The 11,618-nt window shown below is 48.3% G+C and overlaps 1 protein-coding gene across 8 annotated transcripts in view; it reads right to left on the bottom strand.

The window, feature by feature from the left end:
* Positions 1–3,063: 3,063 nt before the first annotated feature.
* Positions 3,064–11,618, bottom strand: part of NUB1 (negative regulator of ubiquitin like proteins 1) — a 29,526-nt gene continuing 20,971 nt past the window's right edge. For all 8 annotated transcript variants that reach the window (XM_087433070.1, XM_087433044.1, XM_087433063.1 and 5 more), the window contains exons 11-15: positions 11,138–11,290; positions 6,513–6,659; positions 4,532–4,627; positions 3,659–3,836; positions 3,064–3,421 (exon numbers count right to left, since the gene is read on the bottom strand). In XM_087433070.1, coding sequence (XP_087289196.1) covers positions 3,243–3,421; positions 3,659–3,836; positions 4,532–4,627; positions 6,513–6,659; positions 11,138–11,290 — 753 coding nt within the window. In that variant the 3' untranslated portion in view covers positions 3,064–3,242. The remainder of the gene's footprint in view (positions 3,422–3,658; positions 3,837–4,531; positions 4,628–6,512; positions 6,660–11,137; positions 11,291–11,618) is intronic.

The following is an 11,618-nucleotide window of genomic DNA, read 5'->3' as shown; positions in this document are numbered from 1 at the left end:
CAAGATGGGCTGCAGGACAGGTCTCACCTGTCCCCCGGGTGCCCAGATGAACAGGAGCAGTAGTGGCACCAGGGGCGGTAGGACACCGTTGTTTTTGCTCTAGGCCACACCCTGGGAACCTGAGGCCTCTCCAGGAAAAGAGGCTTGCTGAGGAGAAGCGGCTGCAGAGGGGGCACCACTCAGCATTCTTTGGGTGGCACTCAAGCACACAGTACAGGTGTGGGGTTCCACGTGGGCTGCCTGCTGGGGCTGGGATCACTTGATTCCTAGTGGTTCTTCTCCAGGGCCCGCCCATCCCAAAAGGGCTTCCCAGGAAGTGGAAGTTCATTTCAGGGAGGGCAGGCAGGGAGAGCCATCTCCAGTACCTGCATTGATATTTAATCACCTTCTCAGACTGCTTTGCTGACAGAGGCAGCACAAGTAACCAGGCAGCTGATGCTGCATTCCTGCCTCAACAGCTCTCGCTCATATGTCACCTTAGATTCCCCTCTCCTCCAACCACAAAGAATAAAACACACCAGCTACGATAGCCCCAGCGAAACAGCCACTGGTGTGGGACCTAAAACGGGCCACTGCGTTCATTTTCTCCAGCCTGCCTCTCCTGGAGAAAGAGTAGCAGATGGAAAACCACTGTTTTGCATCTATGTAGCATAATACATTTGGGTAATTTTTATTTCAGTGACACAGAGGCCTGTGCTAGATGTTGAGAATACAAAGCAGACCAATAACCAGATGTTCTTTGCCTTTGAAAATATATTCTTGCCTTTGATAAGTACATTCAGTTGGATAGGGAAGGGACAGGAAGTACTTCTAGGACATATGGGCTGGAAAAGAGGGATGGGACATGACAGTGTCACTAGAGCCAAGAGCAGAATTTCACAAGAAAAGTGATCGCCATCAGATCCAATCCACTGCAGCATGTTTTGGCCACAGCCTCCAAGCCTCCAGTTGACCCCACGAACCTTACAGACATCTGTAGCCCACTCCCCCTGGAGTTCTCCAACAGCCCCGGCATTCTGCCACTCGAATCTAGACCCGCAACCCGTCCCTCAGGGTGCTCTGTCCTTGGACTTGCCAGCTTCTCCAACCTTACTCTCTTCCCCCACCACACACCCTCTGCTGGGTCTGGGACAGCGCCCGGGACACCACGAATATGGCACACTTAGGCTGTCCTACCTCCACTATTACCTCATTTGTCCCAGGTCTGGAATGTTCTCTTTTCTCCAAGGAGGGCCCCTCCAAGGCCCACCCCTGACTCTCCCAGCCTCAGTGCACTCCCTTCTGCTGATCAGCATTTCATCACAAATGTCCTTTGCTGCTTCTCTTGCCCTCCAGAGCAGGGAGTGAGTCACTCTAGTTTCACACACCCAGCTAGAGGCAGAGGCAGGACCAGAGCCATCCCCCAGCTCATGGAGAGGGGCAGCCTGCCTGTGAACAGTGTACACCCGGAACTGTCCCCACCTCAGAACTGGCTTCTCTGCATCTCCTCACGAGAAAATGGAGCGAAGTCAGGGAACTGCTTGCGTGGCTTTGCTTCCCCAGCCTTTTCTGTGATCATTAAAAAGCATTTGAGAAGCTAGAAGCCACACCTGGCCCAAGCCCAGGATAGTCACTTGTTAGCCAAAAGCGGCAAGTCAGGCCTGAAACCCAAGTCTGACAAGGTCTCAAATGAGGCCGAGAAATCCCCCACAGGGCCTTGGCGTCAGCCACTTCCCAGACGGGGAGCACAAACCGCTCTCCGTCCTCACTTGGTCTTCCTTCCCCCAGCCCAGCCCTAGCTGGCTTTTTACATTTCTCTTTTTCATAACAGACCTGGTGATGCTTTTGATTTCCTCAGAGAACCCAACGAAGCAAACATCTCAAACCTACATGCGGCTCTAGACCACCCAGGCATTTTCAACAAGTAGAACAGTTTAGGAGTCTTAGTAACTTATTGCAAAGTTAGGCTGACAATTTTTGAACATGTTTTCCACCTTTTATTTCTGTCTGTATCGTCCATTTTAAAAGAATGACAATAAGAGATTTCCACCCATTCACACTGGACAGCTGCCCAAGCTTTATGAAAACCATTAGTGAAGAAGTTGAAGCATTTCAGCCAGCCCCTCGACGGCGACAACGTGACCCATCTGCCCTCAGTCACAGGAGCTTCCAGCGACTTCTGGAAAGGCAGGAAGTGTCAGGAATACATCTGGCACTTCACTCACTCAGTGCCTGGCTGCTGCCAGCTGTGCCCTGGTGCTGGAGTGGGTGTGCATTTAATGCACATCTACAGAGAATGCATGGTGCAATGAGAACAGTTATTTGAGCCATTAAGAGGCTAACTACAAACCTTTAGAAAGAGTCTTCTGTAATAGAGATATACCAAAAAAGCCCCACAAAAACCTGGAGAAAATATATCTCTGATAGGTGTCTTAGCCAGCAGGGAGTTTAATATGACAGCATAGTGTCTGAAAATGCTAATTAAAAATAAGTTGCTTTGGTTAGCATTTAAACTTTCCTGTTTAATAAAAGATTTTATTTTTGTAAAGAAGAATTTTGAACACATAAATTCTGAATTTCAACCTTGAATTTCAAGTGCACATGTCACTAAACTAAGAGCATAAACACAGACGTGTCAGGCTGAGGGCGTCAGCTGCAACGTGGTACCGCTGCTCTAGCCGATGCCTCACCGTCAGGCCCCCAGAGCATTGGACCGGCTGAAGACTTAAAGGACACTTCAGGGACAGGGCAGGGAGGGTGAAGCAGGGAGGCAGAGATGCATCATGGAAAGAAGGAAGAAAGCAGCAGTGGGCTCAGCGGGGCAGGAGAGCCTGGCAAGATGAAGAGGGGGAGACAGATTTGGAGCCTTCCCTCTCCACTATCTCTTCCTGGAGGCCTTCCCCAGGGGCCACCTTATTCTCCAGAAGTAACTGCCCTGCCCATTTCTGGGTGCGAAGACACCAAGCAGGGAGGGCGGAGTTAGGGCTGCAGAGTCTCATGGCAGCCAGGGAGCAGCAAAAGCAGGCCGGAGGCAGCTCCTTCCCCAAGACCACCCCTGGAGACCAGCCCCGCCCCCCACCCCACCCAGTCTCCTCTTAACCCCATGCGCCCCTGTTCCCTGTCTGCCCCTCCTACACCCAAGTAGGAAGCACTCTGGAGCAAAATCAGATAAAAAGTAAGAAGGAAAAAAGAAGACCTGCATTAGACTTTTCATAATGATAGAATTTATAAGCAGAAACTTAGTACTTCTTTCTGTTCATTATTTAGTTTTTCTTTGTTGCTGACTTTATATTTTCTACATAGGATAAGTACTCTGCAATAAGAATTTCTTCATCTTCCAGAGTTGAGTCAAGATAATCTTCTTCATGTTCTGGAATATCTTCCAGTATTTCATTGACGGCCTCAGTCTCCATATCTTCATCTGTTGAGGCACTAGAGGTACCTGCAATAAAGTAGCATAATAATAAGTGAGTTAGGAGAGAAGAACAGAAAAAGGAGAAATATCCACCAAAAGACAGCACTGATCCACATCAGCCTCAGCTGTGCCTTCCCTGGCTACATTGTCTGAGCAAGCCCGTCTCAGTCCCCATTTCAGCCTAAGCAAAGTCACATCCCCCATCTGTCAGCTTCCAGTTTAGCAGAATACTCTGTGCTCAGTATTCAGAGACCTCAGACCTACCTGCAGAATCGGAAGGGGATGTGGATGGTGTTGATGAAGAATCGTCCGCTGAGAGCTGGAGGTCAGGAGGAAGACTTCCTCCGTTGTGAGCAAGGGTCTGAGATGCCAGCTGGACGTTTCCTCTGAACACTCTCAGGGCAGCTTCGGCTGCTACCGTGTCAAAGCCCATGTACACCAACTAGGGGAGAATACAGGGAGGTGGCGGCCAGTGCCGACGGGCTTCAGCTACGTCCAACACTCCTGTCGGCCCCACGCACAGCCAGGACAGCCTTATCTTAGAGGGAATATGATTTAAAACCCACGGCATGCATATACCACTGGCCTTCCTGCACACCCCGCTCTTTAGCACCAATGTGCGTATGAAGCAGCCTAGAAAGGATCCAGGAAGACTTGCACCTCATGTCAGTGCCCAGTCATCTGAGAAAGGCAACAAGCGTGGGCTGAGAAGAAAGTGCTATACACACCTAGCTACCAGTACCATCAGCTACGCGGCCATACGTACTAGGTGTGCTAATGTGAAGTGGGGGCAAACATGGACAGTCACCACGGTGACACCCTTTCAGGTCACAGACAGAGAAATGGCCTGACAGAAACAGCAGTTGATGTATGAATGGGTGGGCTATAAAAGAGGAGAAAAGCCTGAAGAAACAACAACTTTCACTGCGTTCTCATTGTTCCTACTCTCAAAGGAAACACCTCCTGCTCTGCTTCCACCCGCTGCTGCGAGCCTGGGAGGCCCCTAGGGCAGGCCTAAATCACAGCGGGCACCCAGGGAGCCAACCACTCAGCCCTGTCCTGCCACCAGCCCTGTCACCCCAACCACGCCCACACAAGGCTGCACGTGTGGAGAGGGCGCCAGTGCATTTCACTTACTTGGTCGATACTTTCCTGGGAAGGACTTTCTTGATGGTTGTTGGTTTGAGGATCTGAATCATTTAACCAGCACATCTGAGGATTACTGAGAAGAATCTAAAAACACAGGAATCCCCTTTACTCATCACCAACACCTGCTGACTTAACAGAGACTGAGTGCCCAGTATGTGCTAGGCAGACATCGCTGCAGGACAGACAGACAGACAAGTGTAGGACACTGGGGAACCCCGCAAAGGGTGCTATGGAAACAGAAAAGGGACCCCCGACCCAGGCTGGGGCCAGGGAGGCTGGTGTTCAGAGAAGGCTTCCTGCTAAAGGTAACATCCAAGCTGAGGTCTGAAGGATGAAGATGAGCCAGGCACCAAGATCGCTTCTGAGGAAGCAGGAAGGGATGAGGGAGAGCGGGTGGAAGGATTCCAAGAAAACAGGGCGACGAGGTCACAAAAGGCTATACACAGAAAGGTTTCTTGTACAGCGCAGGGCTGCCCAATGTCATTTCTCTTTGGAAGGTGTCATGCTCTGGATTTAAAATGTCAAGAAGACTGGGGTTCTTTTGGCCCTTGATTTCTGTCACACAGTACCTACTCTTAACCTGAAAATACCCTTTTAAGGCATTTCCCCCCCCTTTCTTTTTTTTTGTGAGGAAGATCAGCCCTGAGCTAACATCCAATGCCAATCCTCTTTTTTTGCTGAGGAAGACTGGCCTTGGGCTAACATCTGTGCCCATCTTCCTCTACTTTATATGGGACGCCACCACAGCATGGCCTGACAAGCAGCGCGTCGGTGTGCGCCCAGGATCCGAACTTGCGAACCCTGGGCTGCCGAAGGGGAGCACGCGCACTTAACCGCTGCACCACAGGGCTGGCTCCAAGGCATTTCCCTTTTAATACTAAATACTTCTATATTGGTTGAGTGTATTTATGTACTATTTGTATAATTTAAAAATATAGACATATATGTTTAAAAATGCTGACTTGTGGGGACTTCCAAGGAATGGGACAGGTCTTGAGGATAAAAGGCAAAGGCAGGGCAGCCCCCACTGCCTGCATGATCCAGCATGATCTCCTCAGTGGGGCAAAAAAGATGACCCCCACCCACCTGGCCTGGCCTACCTGTCCGGCCCCATCTCTGGCCACTCTCCTCTGTCCCACTCCCCCTGCCTCCAGCAAGCACACACCCCAGGCCTCAGCAACCCTGGCAGTTCCCCAGGGCTCCTGCTCACCCATGCCTCCGCCCTTCCCACTGCCCCTGCTTCTGCCCAGAGAGCTTCTCTCGGTTTGCCATCCACTCCCGTGATCTTCCACCACTCAGCTCGGGGCCCCTGCTCCCCTACCTGCTGTGCTCCCACATGGCAGCCCTTTCCCCCACCAGGCTCTCTGTCTGTCCGCTCCCTGAGAGAAGTCATTGTCTCCCACTTCACCTGCTGAGATTCAGCAGAGCCCCTGCTCCATTAAGTATTCCATCTGCTCCTTGAGCAAAAATTGGAAAGGAATGGACCCAGGTAGAATTACTACTCATCTAGATCCCAATCTCTTTAGTCATTTCTGAGGATATCTTTAAAAGGCCCCTTTGCCAGTATGTACTACTGGCTAAATAGAAAAATAAAACTAGGTATTCAAATGAAACATTTTAACTCAAAAAAATACTAAAGCTTTAATCACCATTCTCTTCTTCCACATTACTGTTAAACTCCTACTGCAAATGGAAACCTCACACAAAGTTCTGCCCTGTGGGCTCTGCCAGACTGGGGACAGGCACCGAGGTGGGGCCCGTCATTCTTGCTCTGTCATTATGTTTGAGAACAAGAGACCTCTGACCCTTAGATCCAAACCAGGAATGAGGAGGAAGGCCCTCATTCAAGGAGTGGGGGCTCTGTGCACCAGGGAAGGACACTGGAGAGGAGCTTAAATGCAGAGGTGGCATCTGGGCCCCGAAGCAGGCTGCTCAGGGCAGGCCAAGAGGCCCCATGGGGAGGCGTTACCTTCAGGGCTTCGTCCAGGTTCCCGCTGGCCTGATGGAGAGCCTGCTTGGCTGCATGAGTGGAGTAGCCCATTTCTTTCAACGTGTTTATGTTCTCCAGGCGGCGTTTTTTCTTCTCTCTTTCCTCTTTCTTTATTTGGTCCAGTTCCTTTAGGAAAAACGGAAGTCACTGAGTTAGGGACTGAGAGTTTGCAGAAAGCCTTCTCAACCTATGCTATGTAGGATTTGCGGGGTTGCCAGGCAAAGTGAAAAACAAAAGAGGAGAGGTGAACCTCTCTGTCTCACCCAGTAACAGCATAAGGGCTACGAGGGCAGAGAGCATGGGGTGCTGCTCTGGGGCAGACCAGTGGGAGCTGGAGACCTCACTCCAGGACGAGAAGGGAGCGTCTCACAGTGACCATCACCCGGCACCAGCACAGGCCACTTGGAAGCAGCAAGCTCACAGCTGCCGGTCCCAGAGAGAGGTGGACGGACCCTCTTCCAGGGAAGGGTGGAAGAGCTTCCTGTGCTGATGGGAGGACTTCCCAGCCTTTGATGAATCACCTGGGATCTTGTTAAAATGTGACTCAGATTATGTGTGTGGGGGTCCCAGGTGATGGCAAAACTGCTGATCCACCGACCACACCTGGGTAGCAGAGACTTAGGTGCCTTCTAGGGCCTATTAGTCTGTTTAAAATCCCCAGAATGCTCAACATCAGGTGCCAAGGTCGTCTAATCCCATGGTTCTCAACCCTGAGTCTCAGAGGTGTCTGGAGTTGCTGTAAGAGCCTCAGAAGGGGTGTGGAGGGTTCTAGTCTCTTCTCCTTTCCCGTCCCAGCCCCAACCAGGAAAGTTTTAAATTTGTTTTGAAAACAAATATTTAAAAAAAGGAATTTTGCTGCTTAAAAAACAACTAAACTAATCGAGTTTAAAAACCACTAATTTGGGCCGGCCCCGTGGGTTAGCGGTTAAGTGCGTGCTCTCCGCTGCCGGCGGCCCGGGTTCGGATCCTGGGTGCGCACCGAGGCACCACTCCTCCAGCCATGCTGAGGCCGCATCCCACATACAGCAACTAGAAGGATGTGCAGCTATGACAGACAACTATGTACTGGGGCTTTGGGGGAAAAATAAATAAATAAAATCTTTAAAAAAAAAAAAAAAACCACTAATTTAATCCAACCTCATCATTTTGCCAATGAGAAATCTCTCAAGAAAGTTAAGTGACCTGGCCAAAGTCATCACCAACACAGAGGTGGGACGAGGGGTTCTGCACAATTCCAGAGACAGTCAGTCCTCACCCTGACACAGGGAGAACAGTGGAGAAAACAGCTTTTTCACCTCTGCTATATCTATTCCTACCTCCGTGGCTCAGCCCAAGCAACAAGCGCCCCTTCTACATTCTGACAGCAAGAATGTGGCCTCATCTCTTAGGAAAAGAAAGGAATCCTCACCATGGAACCAAAAATTCCCCGAGTTAGCAGTAGGACCAGGTGGAACGGAGTAAATGCCCAAAACATTTCCAGGGATGAAGGCTCCTCCTACTGTAACTTCCTGTTTACAACAATGGGAGAACCCACCGGTGAGCACACTGGCCCGACGATGGCATGGCATCGTAGCTCTGCTGGCCGTTCCCTTCACCTCTACTTCATCTGGAACTGGCCTTTCTCCTCATCTTCACCTCCATCACATCCTCTAACTGCCTCCTAGGCCAGTCGCCCCCCAATCCAACCCCTTCTACACAGGCAACGGGCTTGCTCATCTCACCCACCTACTCAAAATTATTCTGTATCACTCACATTTCGACTTTCATTCACACATACACCCCATGTAAAATGCCTTTACCCTGCCCATCCTCTGCTTTCAATTCCAGCTTCTTCCATTTATATTTCAAAAGGCTAAGAAACATGCATAACCTTAAAGCAGAGAAAGACCCTGCCAGCCAGCAGACACAGGATTCAGGCATTATCTAACACAGATCTGACACAAAGAATACTTTTTCTTTAATTACAAATGTCTAAGTCAGTTTTGTTTTTTGTTTTTTTTTTTGTGAGGAAGATCAGCCCTGAGCTAACATCCATGCTAATCCTCCTCTTTTTGCTGAGGAAGACCGGCTCTGAGCTAACATCTATTGCCAATCCTCCTCCTTTTCTTCCCCCAAAGCCCCAGTAGATAGTTGTATGTCATAGTTGCACATCCTTCTAGTTGCTGTATGTGGAACGTGGCCTCAGCATGGCCAGAGAGGCGGTGCGTCAGTGCGCACCCAGGATCCGAACCCAGGCCGCCAGTAGCGGAGCGCATGCACTTAACCACTAAGCCATGGGGCCGGCCCTAAGTCAGTGTTCTTTTAATCATGTAGATAAACATGAGGAAATTAAAGTATTTTCTGATATTTCACTTTATACTAGAAAGAATTAGAAAAATACAACAGACCAAAGAAATGACAATGAGTATTTCACTGAAATATTTCACAGATACAGTAGAATCAAACCTTACATGAGAGAGGATTAGGTCCTAAAATCAGGGCAAATGGCTGTGGATAGCCAGAATGAGTGGTGAAACCCTTAGGAAGCAGCTGCCATGCTGCCTTTCACAGCCACTTAATCCTTCAGCACTGTAAGTGACCTCGGTTTCTTTAGTCTGTTTCTTTTGCCAGATGCGAAACTGGTCTGCACTCAAGGCCATGATGTACAAAACAGACCAACTTGTAGGAATTACATATTACCCTCAGCTCAGTGAGATGCCCAAACCCAGGGCCTCATGAACTGACGGGCAGCAGATTCACGGGAGCGCATGTTCTATGGGACATGGTGCTGGTCAGCCACTGGCCGTCCCGCTCTCCCTAAGATGCAGGAGGCTGACCCAGCTCCCTGAGTATGTGCTGACTGGCCTAAGCTAAGGAGACAGGCCCAAGCCAATCAGGTCTTGGCATTCCCATGGCCACACTGATTGGCTCAAGGTGGCCAATCAGTGAGCAGCTCAGGATTTCTCTGAGGATTCTGGGACCCAGACCATGCTCTTGGTGTGATGGGATGACACTGATAACACAGAGGGGACAGAGAGACAGAAACCATGAATTCAGGGACAGGGTAAAGCCAGTGAATCAACTAACCCGAGACCCATCCTGCCTCTGAGCTGTTTACAATTAGGTAGGCCAGTAAATTCTTCCCCTGCCCTTTTTATTGGGCGTTTAAGCCAGTTTGAATTGGGCTTTTTGTTGCTTTCAACCAAAAGCATCCTAACTAATACACATCCATTGAGTAGAAGAGTGAGCAGGATCCACCGCACTATATACAGTTGTTTTTTCCTTTATTTTCTCCAAGGGCTTATAGCTTAATTCATTAAATGCACATCTGATATGACTCCACTATTTTTTTTAAGACATTTTATTTTTGCTACTTATAAAGTTAGGAAGTGAAGTGGTACCTTTCACCATTTTATAATATGTCTTGGCTTTTCAGAACCTTTTGTAAAAACTCATCAGAATACTATTCTCCAATGGGACATGGAAAGTGCATGAGAAAACCAGAGTCTTAGTTCAGGTTTTACCACTGATTTGACCCATTACGCCAGAAATGTCAACCTTTGAGCCCAGGTTTTCCTCATTTGTAAAACTGGCATATTAGACATGGTAACATTCCTTCCAACTCCAAAATCCTAAAGTTTTTTTACTGTACTTATTTCTAAATGTTTTATTTTTTATCTTTTTATTGAAGTATAATTGACATACAATATCCTGTTAGATTCAGGTGCACATCATAGTGATTCGATATTTCTATACATTATGAAATGATCACAACAAGTCTAGTTACCATAAGTCACCACACAAAGTTATTACAATATTACTGACTATATTCCCTGTGCTGTACATTATATCTCCACAACTTATTAATTTTATAACTGGAAGTCTGTACCTTTTAATCCCCTTCACCTATTTCACCCACCCGCAACCCCTATTTCTAATTGTTTTAAATGATTATAGTTTTGAACATTTACTTTCACAATATAATGTTAATTGTTCCTATGATGTGACATGTTTCTAGGCAAGAATGTCATCCCAGACTATAACAATGGCCCCATGAAAAAACACAACCCTTTAAAACGGTTCCCAGAAATATGCTATAGTGAAAAAAAGAGAGAAAGAAGACTGCTTGGATAACCCCACTTACGGACTACTTGCCACCACAGCAAGAAATAAAACTAAGGAAACTGTGCTGTCTGAAAACTGATGCAATTAAAAAAGACAAGTTTTGGGCCAGTCCCGGGGCCTGGTTAAGTTCAGTGCACTCTGCTTCGGTGGCCCCAGTTTGGTTCCCGGGTGCAGACCAACACCACTCGGTGGTGGCCATGCGGTGGTGGCCATGCTGTGGTGGCGACCCACATACAAAATAGAGGAAGACTGGCACAGATGTTAACTCAGGGCGAATCTTCCTCAGCAAAAAAAAAAAAAAAGACAAGTTTCTCCTGACTTCTCAGTCTGAGGTGATAAAGAGTTCCCTGTTATTAATACCTACTATGGAATTATCTTTTTCTGTTCTTTCATATCTGAGAGTTAAGGCCCTTCAGAAAGAGGCCTGCTGTTACCTCAAGTTCCACACCTACTCAAAGGCACAGGCCTGACCAAGCGTCACCAAGACCACGTTAAGGTACCTCTTTGCGGTTGGTAATGTGGGCAGCCGCATGATCCACATTCCCATCACATGCCCTCAGGCCGAGCCGTGCTTCCTGGGCAGTAAATCCCAACTGCAACAAATTGTCAACTTTTGTTGGATCAATGTATAGCTCTTTAAAGAGTTGCTGTGCCTATAAACAGGGAAAAATATAAGACTTATGTAACTATAGCAACATTAAAGCTTAACAAAAGCTAAAGCCTGAAGGAAATTAGGCTGTACCCAATGTAAATTAGGGTGTGTCAGATTTTAGATAAAAATTCTAAATGTGACCTATTATCTACTAGTTTGAAAGCAAACAGACAACACTTTCCCTGCTCACATAACTTATATGTAATATAACATGAGAAAATAGGCTGAGGGGCCAGCCCTGTGGCGTAGCGGTTAAGTGTGAGTGCTGCGCTGCTGGTGGCCCAGGTTTGGATCTCGGGCGCGCACCAATGCACCACCTGTCAGGCCAT

Source organism: Ceratotherium simum, chromosome 1, assembly GCF_057802395.1.
Source record: "Ceratotherium simum simum isolate JZ-2026a chromosome 1, ASM5780239v1, whole genome shotgun sequence".
Classification (NCBI taxonomy): Eukaryota; Metazoa; Chordata; class Mammalia; order Perissodactyla; family Rhinocerotidae; genus Ceratotherium; species Ceratotherium simum.
The sequence above is the reverse complement of the archived record's forward strand: the minus strand, read 5'-3'. Positions and strand labels throughout refer to the sequence as shown.